Here is a 22,607-nt window from a genome sequence, read left to right as displayed (position 1 = left end):
ACACACATGCACACACACACACGCACGCGCACACACACACACAGACACACATATGTGTGCTGTTAAATCTTCATTTCATTGTTTTTTTTTTCTAAATTCGTATTTTGTGACGTCAAAGCATTTGGGCATCATTTATTCGCATAAAAAGTTTTTTTGTTTTATTTTACCGCTATGACGTGTCCGCTGTTTCCGCCCAACCCGGAAGTGCTTCTTGGTGTTTAAAACTGCGGACCGTGTTTGTCGTGTGCTGTTCCCCGAGTTCCTAAATGTGGTGAGTTAACGGTTATTAACAACGTCTCAGCAGCTGTCCGCCAAACGGCTCTTACACAAACCAAACATCATAACATCATAACATCTAGTAATAAGAGGAGCTAACGGGAGGTTAGCATACAGCTAATGCTAACGTTAGCTGTTGTCGGTCGCGATATTTCTTCCCTACTATGGCCACGCCAGTATATATATATATATATATATATATATATATATATATATATACTGTCAGTATATATACTGTCAATACTGTTGTACTGACAGTATATATATATAGATATCTATATATATATATAGATATCGATATATATATATACGCCCTGATTTCGACAGGTTTAGGGATTGTTGTGCTGGCCGTGAAGAAGTTAGACCGGGAGGCCTCGCTGGTTGAAGTTAAACATTACATTAATATTATTAAACGTATTATTCTCTGTACAGCTCTCCCTCTGAGGAGACTAGACAGGCTAATACAACTCCATTAATGGGTAGAACAAACTGTATTAGCCTTGGTTTACCAATATATATATATATATATATATATATATATATATATATATATATATATATATATATACATACACACACAATGGAGTGTATTGTCTTCCCTCCATACTGTTGTGATGAACTGTGTTGCTTACACAATCTTTGGTTTCTAATGGTTTGACATTTCAACATATCTTCTTTTTGGTTTTCAGCCATGAACAGTATGGCCGCTCATATTAAATGGTGCCATATCTGCCAGACACCTGGCAACGTGCAGCAGTTGGAGGAGCTGGAGGTTAGGTGCAGTAGATGGTTAAGATTTCAAAAGAAATGATCATATTTGCTGTATAGACACCTTTTCTGTGACATGAACCGTGAAGGGGTCAACAGTTTACTTACATTAACTCTTACATCTCTCCTCCTGTTCCTAACCTTTTCTGATTTGACTGTTTTCTGTGTTTCATTCTTTTTATTGTATGATATGTTGTTTTATTCTTGGTTCCTGATGTGAAGCACTTTGGATACCTGCTGGTTGCTGTAAAGTGCTATATAAATAACTGTTGATTGTTGATTGATTTACATTTGGGCTGACAGGAACTCTTACCACCTGGATATACACATCTGCTGTGTGTGAAGGAGGATGAGTTTCGAGCCCATTTAAAAGTGCAGCTCTCCACTAAAGAGGAGGTGGAGAAATGGCTTGAGGAGTTTCAGAATTCCTCCACTTTAACATGGAGGAAGGCCCGAACGTATCCGGAGTCAGCGCGATACAACGTCTATAGAGTAAGTGTTGCAGAGCTTTTGGAAGTGGAAGGGTAGTGTACAGGCAGAGGGTCTCAAATACAGCATGAATATACATGAACAAAAAAGAGTCCCACACGCAGGTCTACTAATTTCTATTTACTGTTCAGGTTGATCTCAGATGTCAGCATAAAACCTACTCATCTGGCAAAACCTCGAGAAACACCAACTGCCCTGCCACTCTGTTCCTTGTCCTCAAAAGAAGCATGGAGGACAGGAGGTCAAGGTATGTGCACTGTGTCTTAGGCCTCCTGCACACTGGCTGCGTGAGCGTGGTGTTTCTGCTGCGTGGCGTTTTCTATGTCTTTAACACCAGAAAGGTGTCTGACTGCTGCTGCTGCTGCTAGTCTTGTCTGGACACATGGATGTTTCCCATAAACATAAATATATTCTGATCTGATTACAGCAAAGACAACATCTGCAGGATTGACGGTGAAATAGGCTCCAGAATATTTCCTTTTGTGTTGACAGGTGCAATATTAGAAAATCAATCATTATTATTATTTTATTTTTTTTAAATTACATCTATATCTGCATTTATGTCAAAACCTAGAGACTGTGTGTGTGTGTGTGTGTGTGTGTGTGTGTGTGTGTGTGTGTGTGTACAATCAGCCAAACAAAACAGGACACGTCTTTCCATCAACATGAACAGATTTTTTATATCTTTAGGCAATACATATTTCCTCATCATATCTCTGCAATTTCAAAAACAAAAGTACAAGTAATATATATTTATATACACAGCTAAAATGTCATTTATTAAATGTATTTGTTTCTAAATGACATATAAACATCTTTTCCTATTCTATGTTGCCTGGAAACGCTTCCAACACGCTGGCGTGTGGCGTGAAAAATAGGCTCCAGTCCTATTTCTATAAATATAAAAATCATAAATGTCAGCTCTGTAAGATCATTTTATTTTATTTTTCATGTGTGTGTCCTTCAATATGATTAGTGTTCCACTCCTCTGGCGTTCACAGGTCGACAGATCGACACATGGCAGAGGGTTACCTCCTGTATATCAACTGGAGGAATGAGCACAACCATGGCCTCGCTGGCGCCGACGCCTTGAGGAAAAGGGACGTGTCTGCCATCACCATTGAAAGGTTGACTGAGCTCTTTGAGAAAGGTCATTCTCCCTCATCTGCTCTCGAGACCATCAAATATGACCTGCAGGAGGAAGAGGGAGACGAGTACGTCTATGCAGCAGCAGACCGGGCCATCTGCCCAGACCTCCAGTTCTGCTACAGGTTAGCTTATCAAACAGGTGTCCACATAGGAGAAACTACAAAAAACCTACTGGGGTACATTCTTACTTTCTTTCTCTGTATGTACTGTAACCCTCACTGTGTCAGTGATCTATGTGTTACAACAGGCTATACCAAAAAATATTCCAGAAATCATATGGTGCCCCTTCTGGAGAAAAGATGGTCGTAGACCTCAGAGAGCGCCTTGCCAGGTATAACGAAGAACATGGCTGTGTCTGTGCTCAGATAGAACAGACCAGCGACGGCCAGCAGGTGGTGGCCATTTGCACACCTGTAATGCAGCGGGTCCACACAAGAGTGCAACAGAGCGGAGAGATGATCTTTGTGGAGTCCTCAGGGAATTGCAACAGGAAACCCCACCGCCTTTTTCTCTTCCTAACCCCCTCTGCTGCAGGGGGGCTGCCTCTTGGTGTGCTGATCACCACATCAGAGAGTGCAGCCACTCTAACCGCTGGGATCCTCCTGCTTAAACGCCTTCTCCCACCTGGTGCATTCTTTGGGCGCGGAGACCATGGTCCACAGGCATTCATGACAGATGACTGGTCAGCTCTGCGACAGGCACTTGCCACGGTCTACCCTGGAGCCAGCCTCATGTTGAGCACCTTTCACCTGCTCCAGGCGATGTGGAGATGGCTGTGGAACAGCCATAATGGCATAAAAAAAGAAGAACGCCCACAGCTGCTAAATGGATTCAGAGGTCTTGTGTATGCCACAACAGCTGAAGAGCTGTCTGCAGCCTACGCCACGCTGTCTGCAGAGCCCCTGGCATCAAAACACAATTTCATGAAACGCTTGCTGGAGGTGTATGGGAGGCGGCAGGAGTGGGCACTGTGCTTGCGTGGCAACACCACCAACAACTATGTTGAAAGTGCCGTGAGGATTGTCAAAGACAAGGTCCTTCACAGGCTGAAGGCCTACAACCTGACCCAGCTGGTGGACTTCATAACCACTCGCTTTGAGGCATCCTACATCCGCCGCCTCACTGATTTTGCCAACAACCGGGTGATACACCTCTCAGCCCCCAAGGGTGATGATGTAGACTGCCACAAAATTGTCCGGGTAAGTGTATATGTGTGTGTCTGCATACGTACGTCATACAGTTACAGTTATTGTTATGTTAAAGGGGTGATAGAATGATTATATAGGGTATTTCACACTGTTCCTTAAGGTCTCCTAAAAGGGGATGGGACATTGGTTGGGCTGAAAATTGCCCGAATGCTATTTCATTAGTCCCTTAACTACCCTGTGAATATGGCTCTATTTGGAACAAGAGCTTTTCTTCCAAATATGGTCTGCTCATGAATATTTAGATGAGCTGCGTGCTGATTGGTTTGAGCGAACCCCATAGAAACACATTGGAGACTAGACAGCAGGTCTCATATTTCAGACACTGCAAAGTTATATGTTGTTTGTCAGGCTAGTTCATTATTAAATTCACTTCTGAGACTTTTTGAAGCGAGAAATCAACTATATAAAGCTCAAATATGGGCCGTTTTAAGAAAATTGATGGCTAATATCAAATTTGGTAAGACGTGTCGGACTTCAGGAGCTCCACAGTCTGATGAGACAGCGGCAACCTCCATACCCAGTGAAAGTCCCCGTTTCCCTGGGTACTGGACTACTGGAGTACTCGGGCTGGCTGGCTGCCAGCTGCCGGCATAACTAGAGTATATTTACAGTTTGAATTTCGTCACGCCACTTATATAACATCTACCCCAAGGTCTTATAACGCTAACAATGGTCCCGATTTCAATTGAATGCATTTTTATGAATTTGAGGTGTCTCGTTAGGAGGAGGCTAGCTAGCTCTCATTGATGGAGCTCCATCCAGCCGCAGGCTCTATCAATGAGACTCGCAGACAAGACGCCTTTATTTCCCCGATCCCCGACAGGTCTGGGTCTGAAGGAGGACAGGTCTGGGTCTGAAGGAGGACAGGTCGGGGTCTGAAGGAGGACAGGTCTGGGTCTGAAGGAGGACAGGCCGGGCAGTTTTGCATTCAATCACTCCTTTAATATATATTTTTTGTCCTCCTTACCATTAAATAAAGGAGGATGAAGTCACTTTTCTGGTGCCCAGTGCATCAACGGGTGGCTGGTACCACGTCAATACAGGACTGAGCTGCTGCACCTGCCCTGTTGGCAAGACTGGCGCGCCCTGCAAGCACCAGGGTGCAGTGGAGCAAACATTTGGTGAGAGTGAGACACTCCCACTAACAAGCACACCTCCTCTGAGGAAGCTCTGCTATGAAATAGCTTCAGGTAAGTGATTTCATGATGGGATGTGGACTACAGTCTGTGTGTAAGTTGTGCAAACTGTACAAAATGTGTGTGTGTGTGTGTGTGCGCGTGTGTGTGTGTGTGTCTGTGTGTCTGTCTGTGTGTGTCTCTGTCTGTCTGTCTGTCTGTGTGTGTGTGTGTGTGTGTGTGTGTGTGTGTGTGTGTGTGTGTGTGTGTGTGTGTGTGTGTGTGTGTGTCTGTGTGTCTGTCTGTGTGTGTGTGTGTGTGTGTGTGTGTGTGTTCAGGAAGGGCCGCTCCAGATGACTGGTTTGTGCCTGTGGAGCCAAAGTCAGTGTTGGGTGAGTACAAAGTCCCCCCCACACATTACACATACATTTTAATCAAGATGGATAATGTTATGTTTTTTTTCTAAAAAGAAGATCATCTCAGTCTTTAAAGAAAATAAATTGGTGCATAAACCACCAAAGGAATGTCAAGGCCATGATGAAAGTGTGTTCCAGAAGACTAGTGGCCTGAAGACGATCAACACCCACAACTTGCTTATTGTCTTTATCCCAGATGACCACCGGTCTGGTGAAGAGGAGGCTGTCCACACATCAGCTGGGCCCAGTAAGTATACTTATCACAACTTCTGACATTGATCCAACACCAGACAGAAGAGTCAATGCAGTTGCTGTTCAATCTGTCCAGGCACAGGCACAGAGTCTTTGGAGAGAGAGCTGGATGGCATTTTTGGGATCCTCAAAAAGAAACTACTAGAGGACACAACATTCAAGGCACCACTTCAGTCATTTGTGGACAATTTAAAAAAAATGAAAACTGACAGTGCTGTCCAGTCAGCTTTGTTCTCCTTCGGAAAGACCAGCTGTGTGCCTACTAGGATCCGTGCCACACCAACGACCACTGAGATTGGTGTGCAACCAACAACGGTGTCTTTGGGGGGAAGAAGAGCTCTCGGAGCTCACAGACCTCCAAAGAGCTCCAGGAGAGACCACCCTTACACAAAGGAAGGAAGAGCCAAAGCTGAGCCACACAGCCTGTCCCATTGTGTGCAGGAGAACACCTCCCTGGGGAAAACCCACTAGGTGCACACACACACACACACACACACACACACCCCTACCTTGGTTGGACACTGTTTAAGTGCAGCACATGTTCTACATACACATGTCCATAACAGTTGTCTTAATCAGTTATTGATCAGTTGTGTCTCAGTCAGTTTGGGTTGTTTGATTTCAGTCACTTGATGGTTCTGTTCATGTTTACTAATCTATACCAAACCTGAAATACAAATCCTTGTAGGCTCTATGATCTTATGTGTATTTACATTGGATGATGTGAGCTCAGCTACACATCTGTAGTATACAGTGTTGTAATGTAACAAAGTACAAATACTTCGCTACTGTAATTAAGTAGAATTTTCACGTATCTGTACTTTACTTTGTCATTTATATTTCTGGAATCTTTTACTTTTACTCCCCTACATTTCTCCTGAGCATCTTAGTTCTCGTTACTACAAAATAAAATCGGAAGAAGGTTGTTCCACTGAATTGGCCAAAAGTTCATTATCGTTTGTTTTACTTTTACTGTGTGTGTGTGTGTGTGTCTGTGTGTCTGTCTGTGTGTCTGTCTGTGTGTGTGAGTGATAAACTGAAGGATGAAATGTTCTGAAATGATCCTCCATCTGGAGCTAAATAAAGTCTTTATTAAATATATATATATATATATATATATGTATATGTATATATATATATGTGTGTATATATATATATGTATATGTGTGTAAAAAAAGTATTTTGTTTTTATTCGACCGCTATGGCTTGTTCGCTGTTTCCGCTCGACCCGGAAGTTTTAAAACTGCGGACCGTGTTTGTCGTGTGCTGTTCCCCGAGTTCCTAAATGTGGTGAGTTAACGGTTATTAACAACGTCTCAGCAGCTGTCCGCCAAACGGCTCTTACACAAACCAAACATCATAACATCATAACATCATAACATCTAGTAATAAGAGGAGCTAATGGGAGGTTAGCATACAGCTAATGCTAACGTTAGCTGTTGTCGGTCAATGAAGAGCATCGGGTTAGCTTAGCCGCTAGCTTTTAGCCGTTAGCTCCGTGTCCGGTTGTGTTTTGGTTAGCTGTTAGCTTTTACAGATGAATGTGTCCCAGAAATGTGACGTTGTGTAATGATTAATGTAACATCAGCAGAATATAGTCCGGATCGGTGTACGTGCAGTTTAGTGATGGGGTCTTTTCTGAGACAGGCTAGTTTATTAACAGCACAGGTGGTCCAGCAGGGTCATAGGTCAGCAGGGTCATAGGTCATTAAGGTCATAGTTTGGGGAATTTGGGACCATAGACTGCACATATACCCTCAAGATTAATAATTAATACTGGTGACTTAAATAAACTTAAATATTTAAATGGAAACTGTGTGTGTGTGTGTGTGTGTTACAGACATCATTCATTTGACTGTTAAACCTCTGAGGGGAAACTTTAACACAGATTTATATTCTTATTGTATAATGTCGACTGACATTTTCAGGAATACAGTCATGGAAATTTTCCAACAAGTCATAAAAGTATTGGTTAAAATACATATGAACCCTTGTATTTGTGTGTGTCTGTATTTGTGTGTGTGTGTGTGTGTGTGTGTGTGTGTGTCTATTTGTGTGTGTCTATTTGTGTGTGTCTATTTATGTGTGTCTGTGTGTGTGTGTGTGTCTATTTGTGTGTGTCTGTATTTGTGTGTGTCTGTGTGTGTGTGTATTTAACATTTGTGTAGAATGTAGATGGAAGCTTGGCTGGTGAAGGATTATAATATATGAGCTCCAACTTTCATTTAATGACAAACTTGTTACGTTTGAGTAAATAAGTAGTTTTAAATAGAGCTGTAACAATTCCAAATGTAACTGATCAATGAATTGTCCCAGAAATAATTGTGATTATCGAACATAATTTAATAATAACATAATTAAATAATGAATCATTTATTTTTTTGGCCCTTAAATGTGAAAGTAACTGTTGTTTTTGTCTCTCAGAGCGTCTCCATGTCTGTGCTGTGATTGGCTGGTGGGTCCCAGTTTGTGCTGTGATTGGCTGGTGGGTCCCAGTCTGTACTGTGATTGGCTGGTGGGTCCCAGTCTGTGCTGTGATGGCAGGTCCGGAGCTGCTGCTGGACTCCAGCATCCGGGTCTGGGTGGTGCTGCCCATCGTCTTCATCACCTTCTTCGTGGGAATCATCCGTCACTACGTCACGCAGCTGCTGCACAGCGACAAGAAGGTCGACCTGGAGGCACTTTCTGACAGGTGTGTGTGTGTGTGTGTGTGTCTGTCTGTTTGTACGTGTGTGTGTGTGTGTGTCTGTCTGTTTGTGTGTGTGTGTGTGTGTGTGTCTGTTTGTACGTGTGTGTGTGTGTGTGTGTGTGTGTGTGTGCTACATCGGGGGGCTAAAGAAGAGCATGTTTTTGTCTGAACGTAGCTTGACCCGTACGTTGAGTTTGGGATGGGTTAGGGTTAGTGATTTAACAGGAAGTGTGTCTCTAATCTGAGGGGGGGTTGTGTTCAGCCAGGTGCTCCTGCGCAGCCGCATCCTCCGAGAGAACGGAAAGTACATCCCCCGACAGGTACGATCACTCACTGGGACGTTTACCGTTTGTTCAGACAGACAGAGGTTTATTAAACTCTTAGACAGGATTGTACAACTCGGGTAGTGATGTTTGTTTCTTTATTGTGTTATTAAAAAAACAACCTTTGATTCCTGGGAGTTTAGAGAATGTAAAATATAAAGATCCTTTCTGAATCGTGTATCGTACACATTCAACGAGAAGGAAACACAATGTCAGCATGGACGGAGACTCCGTTAAAGCGGAGCATTTACCGGCACATTCAGTTCAGTTTCTTGGCTGCCTGTTTCTGTCTGGGAGTGTGTAGTTTAACTCTGCAACTCATTACCAATGAATCAAACATGGTCAGAAACAAAGGGAGGAGGGCCTCTGTTTGGGGACAGTAGATCCTAGAGGACAGTACAGTAGATCCTAGAGGATGGACAGTAGATCCTAGAGGACAGGACAGTAGATCCTAGAGGACAGGACAGTAGATCCTAGAGGACAGGACAGTAGATCCTAGAGGACGGACAGTAGATCCTAGAGGATGGACAGTAGATCCTAGAGGACAGGACAGTAGATCCTAGAGGACAGGACAGTAGATCCTAGAGGACGGACAGTAGATCCTAGAGGACAGTACAGTAGATCCTAGAGGATGGACAGTAGATCCTAGAGGACAGGACAGTAGATCCTAGAGGACAGGACAGTAGATCCTAGAGGACGGACAGTAGATCCTAGAGGACAGTACAGTAGATCCTAGAGGACAGGACAGTAGATCCTAGAGGACGGACAGTAGATCCTAGAGGACGGACAGTAGATCCTAGAGGACGGACAGTAGATCCTAGAGGACAGGACAGTAGATCCTAGAGGACGGACAGTAGATCCTAGAGGACGGACAGTAGATCCTAGAGGACGGACAGTAGATCCTAGAGGACGGACAGTAGATCCTAGACGACAGTACAGTAGATCCTAGAGGACGGACAGTAGATCCTAGAGGACGGACAGTAGATCCTAGAGGACAGTACAGTGTCTCTGTCTCTGTAAACATGTCTCTGTTTCAGTCCTTCGCCATGAGGAAACATTACTTCAATGACGCAGAGACCGGCTTCTTCAAGAAGGTCAAGAGGAAGGTCGTCCCTAAGAACCCCATGACAGGTCTGTAGTTATCATGACAGGTCTGTGGTTATCATGACAGGTCTGTAGTTATCATGACAGGTCTGTGGTTATGACAGGTCTGTGGTTATCATGACAGGTCTGTGGTTATCATGGCAGGTCTGTGGTTATCATGGCAGGTCTGTGGTTATGACAGGTCTGTAGTTATCATGACAGGTCTGTAGTTATCATGACAGGTCTGTGGTTATGACAGGTCTGTGGTTATCATGGCAGGTCTGTGGTTATCATGACAGGTCTGTGGTTATGACAGGTCTGTAGTTATCATGACAGGTCTGTGGTTATCATGACAGGTCTGTAGTTATCATGACAGATCTGTGGTTATCATGACAGGTCTGTGGTTATCGTGACAGGTCTGTGGTTATCATGACAGGTCTGTAGTTATCATGACAGGTCTGTGGTTATCATGACAGGTCTGTAGTTGTCATGACAGGTCTGTGGTTGTCATGACAGGTCTGTGGTTGTCATGACAGGTCTGTGGTTATCATGACAGGTATGTGGTTATCATGACAGGTCTGTGGTTATGACAGGTCTGTAGTTATCATGACAGGTCTGTGGTTATCATGGCAGGTCTGTGGTTATGACAGGTCTGTAGTTATCATGACAGGTCTGTGGTTATCATGACAGGTCTGTGGTTATCATGTCAGGTCTGTGGTTATCATGTCAGGTCTGTAGTTATCATGACAGGTCTGTAGCTATCATGACAGGTCTGTGGTTATCATGACAGGTCTGTGGTTATCATGGCAGGTCTGTGGTTATGACAGGTCTGTGGTTATCATGACAGGTCTGTAGCTATCATGACAGGTCTGTGGTCATCATGACAGGTCTGTGGTTATCATGACAGGTCTGTAGCTATCATGACAGGTCTGTGGTTATCATGACAGGTCTGACAGAGTTTATTCATTTGACTCCCACATTACCCATCACACCTAGTTCACGTCAGACCCCGAGGCTTCCTGGGCTCGGGTTCCACTTACCCAGTTTCCTCCAACACGCTTTAATAAAAGATTCCTTCAGGTGTTTGTTGTTAGTATCGTTAAATACTACAGATGTCAGATTTGTTTCTATCTTTAAAGTATTATAAATATATAATGTGACTCATGAGGATAACAAACGTGTGTGTGTGTGTGTGTGTGTGTGTGTGTTTGTGTGTGTGTGTGTGTGTGTGTGTCTGTGAGTGTGTGTGTGTGTGTTCCAGACACCAGCATGTTGACTGACATGATGAAGGGAAACCTGACCAACGTCCTGCCGATGATTGTGATTGGTGGATGGATCAACTGGGCCTTCTCTGGATTTGTCATCAGTTAGTCACACATCAAACTCACTTTGATTCTTCAGCATTTCAAGAAAAACGACCGTTTAGTTTCCAGTTGGTCCTATTTATATCTTTAAATGGTTACATCTTTACATGCTTACATGTTTATATGTTTACATGTTTGTATGTTTATATGTTTACATGCTTACATGCTTACATGTTTACATGTTTGTATGTTTACATGTTTACATGTGTTCCCGTCAGAGGCCAGAGAGTCTGCTGTGATAAACCTGGTTCAGTACATCTCATGTTAACATCTGAGATGCTGAAGTCTTAATTTTCTCTCTGAACACTTGGATTAAAAAATGCTAAATGGTTATTATGGGATGTTTAAAAATGAACTTCTAAACCCAACCTGGTGTTATATCTGTGTGTGTTGTCGTGTTGCAGCCAAGGTGCCGTTTCCTCTGACGCTGAGGTTCAAACCCATGTTACAGAGAGGCATCGACCTGCTGTCACTGGACGCTTCCTGGTAACACACACACACACACACACACACACACACACACACACACACACACAGAGAGAGACACACACAGAGAGAGAGACACACACACACACACACACAGACAGAGACAAAGACACATAAACACACACAGACACACACACAGACAGAGACAAAGACACACACACACAGACACACACACACACACACACACACACACACACAGAGACAAAGACACACACACAGACACACACACACACACACACACACAGAGACTGTGTTCCTGTTTCTATATATTCAGCCTGTGTGTATTTATTATGATTGTGTGTGTGTGTGTGTGTGTGTGTGTGTGTGTGTGTGTGTGTGCAGGGTGAGCTCAGCGTCCTGGTACTTCCTCAACGTGTTTGGGCTGCGGAGCATGTACAGCCTGATCCTGGGACAGGACAACGGTCGGTCCTCTTCCCTCATCTCTCTGATCTCATCTCTCTGATCTCAGCTCTCTGATCTCATCTCTCTGATCTCATCTCTCTGATCTCATCTCTGTGATCTCATCTCTCTGATCTCAGCTCTCTGATCTCATCTCTCTGATCTCATCTCTCTGATCTCATCTCTGATCTCATCTCTCTGATCTCAGCTCTCTGATCTCATCTCTCTGATCTCAGCTCTCTGATCTCATCTCTCTGATCTCAGCTCTCTGATCTCATCTCTGATCTCATCTCTCTGATCTCAGCTCTCTGATCTCATCTCTCTGATCTCAGCTCTGAACTCAGCTCTCTGATCTCAGCTCTGATCTCGATGTCATGTGATCTTACTGACTGTGAACAGATTGATTCATGTTTGTAGTGTGGAGCTGAGTAATATTTGTAGAGGAAACGTTGCTGAAGGTTCAGGAAGTGACGTATTTGCTGAGTCATCGTTGTTGTTGTCGTCTCGTAGCTGCTGACCAATCACGGATCATGCAGGACCAGATGACTGGCGCTGCCATGGCGATGCCCCCCGACCCCAACAAGGCTTTCAAGGTGAGATGGAACAAAGTCCCTAAATATGCTCAATCTTTCAAACGTCTTTTAGTTTTATTAGATGATGTCATTCATACCCAACAGGAGCTTTCTCTGTAAGAGTTAAACTCCTCTTCCACTTGATCTAGCCTTCATATTTACAACATGTTACACAACAAACCTGTCTCTCTGAACCTGCCTGTCTCTCTCTCCCTGTCTGTCGCTCTTCCTGTCTGTTTCTCTGAGCCTGCCTGTCTTTCTCTCTCTGTCTCTCTCTCTCTGTCTGTCTCTCTCTCCCTGTCTGTCTCTCTGAACCTGCCTGTCTCTCTCTCCCTGTCTGTCTGTCTCTCTGAACCTGTCTGCCTGTCTCTCTGCCAGAGCGAGTGGGAGGCGTTGGAGATCGTGGAACATAAGTGGGCGTTGGAGAGCGTGGAGGACGACCTGATGTCCACAGATCTCAACTTTGGGACGTTATTCAGCCGGGACATCAAGTCGGCCACCATGTTTTAGAAAGCTCTGGAAACCCCCAGGAACACCTGGCGCCCAAATCTAAAGTCTGACCAATCACACCCCTCGCCACTTTATTTAATATAAATATTCACTTCCTGCCTTCTCTGAGCCTCCAGATTCCTTCACACGGTAGACGTGGAGATGAAATATAATGAAACTTTGAGTTCAGTCTTTGAGTAAAGTAGCGAGGTTAGTTAGAGATGAAACTACGACAACTGGTCCAACCTGGCTGACATCACAGCTGGTCCAATGACATCACAGCTGGAACGGGACTTCTTAGTTGACTTTGACACCCATTTAGTCTTGTTGTTTCTGTTGTCTGCCCAGAGAAGATGTTCCCGTTTAACGGGCCGACGTGACATATTAAACTGAGTCAACGTGAGTTAGGACAGCTCTAGATTTTGGGCGTCAGGTGATCCAGGAAGTTTCCAGAGGAACGGCCACCGCGCTGCAGCATTCAAACACCGCTGGGACGTCCCAGCGCCGGCAGGAAGCTTTGCATGTGACTTCTCTACCCTGTGGTCGTCTGGCTGTTACCAGGGCGACAGCAGTTTGATCATGTTTAATAACAGGAAGTGAGTCAGCAGTTTGATAAAGTTTAATAAAGGTGACATCACGACTCTCTGGGCTCCTCTCGTCTCTTTCACACGTCTGGTGTTATAAATATATATATATATATAAATATATATATATATATATATATATATATATATATAAATATATATATAATATATATATATATAAATATATATATATAAATATATATATATATATATATATATATAAATATATATATATATAAATATAATATATATATATATAAATATATATATATAAATATATATATATATATATATAAATATATATATATAACATATATATATATATATAAATATATATATATAGTATATATATATATATATATATATATATATATATATATATATATATAAATATATATAATATAAAAATATATATATATATATAAATATATATATATATATGAAATATATATATATATAAATATATATATATAAAATATATATATATATATATAATATATATATATATATATATATAAATATATAAATATATATATATATATATAAATATATAAATATATATATATAAATATATATATATATATAGTATATATATATAAAATATATAAATATATATATATATATATATAAAAATATATAAATATATATATATATATATAGTATATATATATATAATATATAAATATATATATATATATATAAATATATATATATATATATAATATAATAATATATATATATATATAAATATATATATATATATATAAATATATATATATATATATATATAAATATATAATATATATATATATATATATATAAATATATATATATATATATATATATATATATATATATATATATATATATATATATATATATATATAAATATATATATATATATATATAAATATATAAATATATATATATAAAAATATATAAATATATATATATATATATATATATAAATATATATATATATATATATAAATATATATATAAATATATATAAATATATATATATATAAATATATATAAATATATATATATATATATATATATATATATATATATATATATATATATATATATATATATATATATATAAATATATATATATATATATAAATATATATAAATATATATATATAAATATATATATATATATATATAAATATATATATAAATATATATATATATATACATGCTAGTCAGCGGTCCGCGCTAGTGTCTTTCAAGCTCCAAACACAATCAATTAGCATGAAAACGTCCCAGAGAGAGACAGAGTGGGGACACATCTGTTATTAACCCCTAGGTTCGTTTTGCGCCGGAATTGTCCTTTAAACGGGCTGTCAAGATAGTCAATAATTGGGTTACCCACTTCACCAGACTGAAACTTTTTCATCACAGTGTCTGATTTGTAAGTATTTCCAAGTCTCCTTTCTCTTCCAGTTTGTACTTCTGGACTAAGTCAGTGAATGAATAAATATACCATCTTTATAAAAGGTCACTAACTGTATTTATTCCACCGTTTCCAAAACACTTTCTGTTTCCCTATTTGGACTTCTGGATTGAGCCAAAGCGAGGCATACGGCTGTTTGGAAAGTGAGTTTGTGCATTTTATGAACCAGACCTCACACGAGTGCTTAACAATTGGATTGACCTCCTTCCCTTTGTCATTATAATGTTGGGATATCACATTTATAGGATGAAATGGTGTAGCAATAGCCTTCTCTATCGTGGCCCACTAAGCCAGACACCGTTCCTCTCCAATGGTTATCTTAGCCATTTCAAATGACAGACTATACAGGCCAAGCCCTCCTTTATCTTTGGGGGCACACATTTCACTCATCTTAAATCTGGGTTTCCTCCCTGCCCAGAGAAAGTCTCTTATGAGATTATCATATTGTTTAAAAATGTGACCAGATGTGTTAAGCGGCAACATCATAGATATGTAGTTAAATTGTGGGGCTATTACCATTTTAATAACATTAACTTTACCCCACAGGCTAAGCTTTAACTTTCCCCATTTTCCTACATTTGTGGTTCACAGTTCAGAGTTATTTGCTGAGATCTGAGCATAGCTTGATGCCTAAATATATATCGTGCCTTTTGGAACCCATCTGAAATTGTATTGCGTTACTACTTGCGGATGACAGTGTTTAGATATGGGCATCGCTTCAGACTTAGTCCAGTTGATTTGATAACCTGACAGCTTGGAGTATTTATTAGTGAAGGTGTAACCTTTTTCTCAGTCTCCTCGGGTTCCGTCTGATCAACTAGGTTCGGGTAAGGAGATTGGCAGTAGCACTGAAGCACGAGACCAATTGATCGCCCAGCCCACATAACACACAACGCAGAATGTGGTATAAATGTATATATTCAAATATTCCATTTTTTCCCAAACATAAAATGTTCAGCCTTACACTCATTCAATGAAATGCAGTTCTTTCCACATAAATTAAATTCACAGTGTGAAATAAAATTAGCTGACCCAGGTAAGTACCGATATAGAAAAAATAATTTAAAAAAATGTGTTTCTTTCCCCCCTTAATGGGTTCAATTGTCCTTATTCTTCCCTGTTTTCCGTTGTCTGTTTCAGTTTATTTATTGTCTTCCAGGGTCCTCCAAGGAGAACACAGTTCTTTAGGTTCCTTTGTCAGTTTGTTTTTAGCAAAAGATAATAAAAAAGAAACCAAAAAATACTGAGATTTCAGAAAAAAAAGTGCAACTAAAATGTGTCACTGCTCAGGACTGAGCCTTGTCCTACCACACTGATGTCCACACTGCGGTCCCTATGAACCAAGAGCCTCCATGCAGCATGGCGGGCGATATGGATCACAGTTGAATTGAAGAACTCGTCCCTCAAAAAAAACTGCCTACATAATATGCAGCGTAATTATTTATCAGCTTAAATGACTGTCTGTTTACTTTTGCATTGTACATTAAACAATGCAGCTTCATTACATGGAATATAAACAACTCAACTACAGGAAATATGAAACACATATGAAATACGGCATCGTTTTGGTATCTGAGATACAGCAACAGCTATGGAGCTGTGCTCGGCCTCATTACCAGGCCGCAGCTGAGCTAACAGCTCGGAAAACTGCTAACTGTTCATCACGGTAACACACAACAACAACATATCATCACAACATCACAAAAAACATGTCTCAGTACCATTAAACATTTATTGACTATTCTGACTGGCTTTTTTTCTTTATATACTGAACCAGAATGATACTGCTAACGGTGCAGCTAACTCACCAGAATAGTTCAGAAAAGCTCGAGGAAACACTCCGTCGGAGTCTCCCGTGATCGATTGCATTTCCACCAAGTAAGTATCTCTTCACACTCACTTTCTAACGACAGTTCTATCGCAACATTCACAAAATATCATCGGTAGGTTGCCGAACGAGGACACTTTGCTCCACAGCCGCACAAGGTTTCTCTTTTTTCGTTCACCTTCTCACACGCTGAGAGCTGCAGGTGATGCATTCAGGTAAGCTCAGAAGTTCCACTACCACATGAGAAACAACTAAGATGCATTCAAAGGGTTCTGTAAATTACAGTAATATAAAACTAACCAGGGTTACAAAGGGAAGGACTTTTGAGGGTCACTAGTCAGGAAGAGAATATCATCAGCATACAGCATTAGCTTATGCTCACTCCCACCGCTATCATCTCCTTTAATGCCCTTTAAAGGGTTTTCTCTTATGGCCACCGCCGGAGGTTCCAGTGCAATTATAATAAAAGACAACCCTGCCGCGTTCCTCTGGAAAGATTAAAGGTCCGATGGAATGAAAATTTCACTTCATGAGGTATTTTAACATTAATATGAATTCCCCCAGCCTGCCTATGGCCCCCCAGTGGCTAGAAATGGCGATAGGAGTAAACCGAGCCCTGGGTATCCTGCTCTGCCTTTGAGAAAATGAAAGCTCAGATGGGCCAATCAGGAATCTTCCCTTTATGATGTCATAAGGGGAAAGGTTACCTCCCCTTTCTCTGCTTTGCCCACCCAGAGAATTTGGCTCCCCATGAGAGAGAGAGAGAGACATCATGGCTTTCAAACGAGCAAAGTGGCTATATAAAAGAGACTTCAGATACAGTATTAGGGGACCACTAAGGTCTATATAAAAGAGACTTCAGATACAGTATTAGGGGACCACTAAGGTCTATATAAAGAGACTTCAGATACAGTATTAGGGGACCACTAAGGCCTATATAAAAGAGACTTCAGATACAGTATTAGGGGACCACTAAGGTCTATATAAAGAGACTTCAGATACAGTATTAGGGGACCACTAAGGTCTATATAAAAGAGACTTCAGATACAGTATTAGAGGACCACTAAGGTCTATATAAAAGAGACTTCAGAGTTTAAGAAAGAGTCTGGTGTCTCCGTGGTAACAATCATCCTTTTATTCATATCAAAAGATTGAAAGTACAATAAAATATTTCCATCTGATATTTGACAGGAAGACCAAAGAAAGAAACGCTCCGCCCCAAATAATAACAATAAAACATTTCTTATTACAAAAATACTGAAAATACTGTACACAGAGACCCCCCCCCCCCCTTAAACCTCTGAGTTCTGCTGAATCCAAACCTGATAAATATGAAAATAATCACCTCGTCTTTAAAGATTAATTATCTCCACGTAGAAAAATGAAATTAAATGAAATAAATACCAGAAATCAACATTTACATCCCGGCAGCTTTGTTCAACATTAAATTATCTGCTAGAAACACTTCCTGATTACCCACAATCCCCGGCACGTCACAGGAACGCTCTGATTACCCACAATCCCCGGCACGTCACGGGAACCGCCCCGACTGATGGTCTTAAAGTCAGTTATTGATTTATGTTATTATAATATTGAAGCAGATTTTAACTGGTTAACTGACGTATTTCCCTTTGAGCTGCAGTTTCACCTTCATCAGTTTATAAATAACTGAAGATTTTAACTTGTTTATGTTTAATCATTAAAATGATTTCAAGGAGAACGGCTTATAACCAGGGTGCTGTGGTGGTAGATCTGCTTCACTCACCAGCCAAACTAACAATGCTCCTCTACAGAGAGGCTGGTAACATCAACAGTACCCCGATTATAACCCAATGAACTAAAGTAATAAAGCTTCTTCTCCCCGAGTAATCAGAGTACTCAGAGTATTGAGAGTAATCAGAGTATTTAGAGTAATCAGAGTACTCAGAGTACTCAGAGTATTCTAAATTCAACGTGTGGAGCGAGAGAAGTGGTTTCCGTGGCGAGGGAGAAGAAGTAATCAGAGAAATCAAAAAGAACCCAAACTAAAGGCCCAAACAGAAGAAATAACCAAAACGTAATCTAGAGGCGTGGTTCAGTCCGTTTCCATGGTGACGTAAGAGGAAGTGGCAGCGGCGGCGGCGCCCAGCTCTGCATCGTTGCAGGAAGTGATGTTGTTGGAGGGGGCGGGGCTTGTGATGGGGGCGGGCAGCGTGGGCTTCCTGATCTTGTCTTGGCGGTGGTAGAACAAGACGTATGCAGCGTTGGTCTGACAGAGAAACACACACAGGGGGTATATTTACACTAATACACACTTCCTGTGTGGAAGACCCACCCCTTCCTGTGTAGAAGACCCAGAAGAGCAACGGTATCAGTTTCAATACCGTCATTTAAAAAAATGCAATGCACTTATACAGGAGACAAGGATCAAATATTAAATTGTGGTGACCCACAAGTAAGACTGAAAGAGACATTCACCAAGGTACTGTACCTTTAAGGGAGAGTTGTTATAATATATCTGAGTTCAGGGTTAACAGCTGAATTATGTCAAACGACGACAGTGGTGGAAATGCTGTTGCTGCGGCGGCGGCCGCTGCTAGCGGCGAGGCTAATGTCGCTGCTATCTACGCCGCCACCATCAAGTTACCGGACTTTTGGCAGCACAACCCACGGCCGTGGTTTCAGCACATCGAGGCCCAGTTCCAGCTGAGAGGAATAACACGGGACGTTACAGAGTATTTCCACGTGGTATCGGCCTTAGGTGCCTCAACAACAGCCAGGGCTATGGCGCTGTTAGAGGCTCCTCCGCTAACGGCGAGTACGACGCACTCAAAACGTTCCTGTTGGACCTCTTTGAGCTGTGGGAGCTGGAGAAAGCAGACCGCCTGCTGTCCCTGAACGGCCTTGGCGACAGCAAGCCGTCCGACTTAACGGAGAGGATGCTGGCTGTGCTGGGCGCGGCGGAGCCCTCATTCCTCTTCGCCCACATTTTCCTGCAGCAGCTTCCAGCACCCGTGCACACCGCACTGGCCTGCTCCCCCCTCTCTTCCTCCAGAGACTATCAGGCGCTGGCTGTGGAGGCAGACAGGATTTTCCTCGCCAACCGGCAGCAGTTTGTCCACGCGCTGCTGCACCCCCAGCACACATCTGCCCCCCAGCACACGCCTGCCCCCAGCACACGCCTGCTCCCCCCAGCACACGTCTGGCCCCCAGCACACGCCTGGCCCCCCAGCACACGCTCTGGCCCCCAGCACACGCCTGGCCCCCAGCACACGCCTGCCCCCCAGCACGCCTGCCCCCCCAGCACATGTCTGCCCCCCAGCACATGTCTGCCCCGCTTGCACTCCACAAAATATAATGATGTAATTATGTGTGGTTGTCATCACGTGACAGTGTGGAGGAGAACGTAGTTCTTTGTAAGTTGTTATGTTATTATTGTTTCAGTATTAGTGTTTAGTATTCAGTTTCTGAACGTGAACAAGCCAACAGTTTGGTGACGCCCGTCTGAGCCTTACGTCATCATTTTAATTAGTCACGGTAATACCGATATACCGGTAAAATAGGGAGGAGGGTTGACGGTATCAACATTTGGATACCGCCCAACCCTTATATATATATATATGTATATATATATATATATATATATATATATATATATATAGTAGTATATATATATATACACACACACACACACACACACATTAATTGCGATTAATCGCATGTTTTATCACATGATTAAAATTCAATTATTTAGCATTTCAGAACAGTTTAAGTCCATATTAACAATGAGAGCCGTTCTTACCAGAGGATCTTAACTGGGAATCAAATGAATGTAGAGAAAGTTACTTCATGAACTTGACTTTAAGATTTGTATTTGTTTATTATTTATTTATTTACTGTAAACAAAAGAAAAATGTGTGAATCTGTCATTATTGCATAATTCCTCCAAGTCCCGAACTAAAAACTAAAGATCCTATCTGTCCTTACTAGAGTCCATCTAGTGTTTAGTAACTCCTAAATAATGTAGATTCCTCACTGACGTCCAGTGATCAGCGGTTAATGAGACAGAGTTTGGACTCTGCAGCAGTTCCTGTGTGGCTGCTTTCTCCGTGGAGTACAGGCTGTGTGGGGCTGCTGTCCCCCTCGACGGCCATGAGACGGGTCAGGTGAGACTACTGTCCCCCTCGACGGCCATGTGTAAAACGGGTCAGGTGAGACTACTGTCCCCCTCGACGGCCATGAGACGGGTCAGGTGAGACTACTGTCCCCCTCGACGGCCATGTATAAGACGGGTCAGGTGAGACTACTGTCCCCCTCGACGGCCACGTGTAAGACGGGTCAGGTGAGACTACTGTCCCCCTCGACGGCCATGAGACGGGTCAGGTGAGACTACTGTCCCCCTCGACGGCCATGTATAAGACGGGTCAGGTGAGACTACTGTCCCCCTCGACGGCCATGTGTAAGACGGGTCAGGTGAGACTACTGTCTCCCTCGACGGCCATGTATAAGACGGGTCAGGTGAGACTACTGTCCTCCACGACGGCCATGTGTAAGACGGGTCAGGTGAAACTACTGTCCCCCTCGATGGTAATGAGACGGGTCAGAACACACCAACCGTAGTACGTCTTTAAGACCCGAGTCCTCTACGATGCTGACAGGTCTGCAGTTAGTTACCACCCATTTCGCAAGAGCTGTAGTGATTTTTGGGGATTTGGTTTCATCCACAGGTCGGCTAGTAGCACTCTCCAAAATACTGCTTAGCCTGAGTGGGTAGCATGCTAGCGGGTAGCATCAACCTGAGTGACGTTAATTAGCTCGTAGCTGGTAGCTCCAGCTTGACGTGCTTCGGTGATATTTTAATTCAGCTTTGCACAACGTGCATATGCTTTAGACTTGTCTACGAGCCGTCTGGGAGTTTTGGAAAATAAAAAGCTCCATTCAGAGTTATTGCTGCTGTGTTTCTCCATCATCCTGCAGCAGCAGGATGTGTTAGGAGGAAGTGGCAGCTTGATGAGAAGTAACGGTGCTGCAAAGGGTCAAAATAGTAGCTGTTAGGCCCCACGGCAAGCCCAGTGAGGTGGAAATACATTAATAAATGGAGGCATGAGATGAGAACAAATTAACGCATTATGCTCGGCCCTTAATCGCATCGCGATTAACGCTGACAGCCCTAATATCTATATATATATATATATATATATATATATATATATATATCTATATATATATATATATGTCTATATATATATCTATATATATCTATATATATATATCTATATATCTATATATATCTATATATCTATATATATCTATATATCTATATATATCTATATATATATATATCTATATATAAAAAATGACTTCTGTGTCTCAGCTGTTCGAAGATGTTAAGCTCACCACGATCTGGTCCTCTCTGGCGTACGTCACCTTGCTGTCGTCAAAGTAGTACCACTGATCATTGTCCTTGTTCCTCGCATAGCTGGTATCTACACACACACACACACACACACACACACACACACACACACACACACACACAGTCAGCACACAAACACAGTGTAAGATTATGTGAGAAACAAAAACCAAAGGGACCTACAATGTCCATCTCTGAGTCCTCCATAGTGATTGGACACAGCGATGAGGTCATAGCGGCTTGGAGGCTCCCCATTGGACAGA

The 22,607-nt window shown here is 41.9% G+C and overlaps 3 protein-coding genes across 5 annotated transcripts in view; 2 read left to right on the top strand and 1 right to left on the bottom strand.

Annotated features, from left to right (window-relative positions):
* Positions 1-206: 206 nt before the first annotated feature.
* On the top strand, positions 207-6,619 carry LOC144513775 (uncharacterized). 3 transcript variants are annotated; one of them, XM_078244957.1, is made up of 10 exons: positions 207-271; positions 966-1,048; positions 1,348-1,536; positions 1,665-1,780; positions 2,535-2,804; positions 2,930-3,881; positions 4,870-5,080; positions 5,344-5,397; positions 5,618-5,668; positions 5,750-6,619. In XM_078244957.1, exons 2-10 carry the CDS (start codon positions 968-970, stop codon positions 6,142-6,144), a joined length of 2,319 nt encoding a protein of 772 aa, XP_078101083.1. In that variant the 5' UTR covers positions 207-271; positions 966-967; the 3' UTR covers positions 6,145-6,619. The 3 variants fall into 3 exon arrangements, with proteins under 3 accessions (XP_078101083.1, XP_078101085.1, XP_078101084.1); XM_078244959.1 differs by lacking the exons at positions 5,618-5,668; positions 5,750-6,619 and adding an exon at positions 5,479-5,597; XM_078244958.1 differs by lacking the exons at positions 5,618-5,668; positions 5,750-6,619 and adding an exon at positions 5,476-5,597.
* Positions 6,620-6,893: 274 nt separating this feature from the next.
* Positions 6,894-13,718, top strand: LOC144513774 (ER membrane protein complex subunit 3). The gene is made up of 9 exons (XM_078244956.1): positions 6,894-6,963; positions 8,098-8,365; positions 8,625-8,682; positions 9,723-9,816; positions 11,030-11,134; positions 11,537-11,618; positions 11,961-12,040; positions 12,528-12,610; positions 12,968-13,718. Exons 2-9 carry the CDS (start codon positions 8,211-8,213, stop codon positions 13,097-13,099), a joined length of 789 nt encoding a protein of 262 aa, XP_078101082.1. The 5' UTR covers positions 6,894-6,963; positions 8,098-8,210; the 3' UTR covers positions 13,100-13,718.
* Positions 13,719-18,065: 4,347 nt separating this feature from the next.
* Positions 18,066-22,607, bottom strand: part of usp11 (ubiquitin specific peptidase 11) — a 24,226-nt gene continuing 19,684 nt past the window's right edge. Inside the window, exons 19-21 of the mRNA XM_078244955.1 lie at positions 22,528-22,607; positions 22,329-22,417; positions 18,066-19,200 (exon numbers count right to left, since the gene is read on the bottom strand). The exon at positions 22,528-22,607 is cut by the window's right edge and continues 36 nt beyond it. Of these exons, the coding sequence (XP_078101081.1) occupies positions 19,027-19,200; positions 22,329-22,417; positions 22,528-22,607 (343 nt within the window). The 3' untranslated portion in view covers positions 18,066-19,026. The remainder of the gene's footprint in view (positions 19,201-22,328; positions 22,418-22,527) is intronic.

The sequence above is a fragment of the Sander vitreus genome, unplaced genomic scaffold, assembly GCF_031162955.1.
Source record: "Sander vitreus isolate 19-12246 unplaced genomic scaffold, sanVit1 ctg344_0, whole genome shotgun sequence".
Lineage (NCBI taxonomy): Eukaryota > Metazoa > Chordata > Actinopteri > Perciformes > Percidae > Sander > Sander vitreus.
This window is presented reverse-complemented; position numbering and strand designations above follow the sequence as displayed.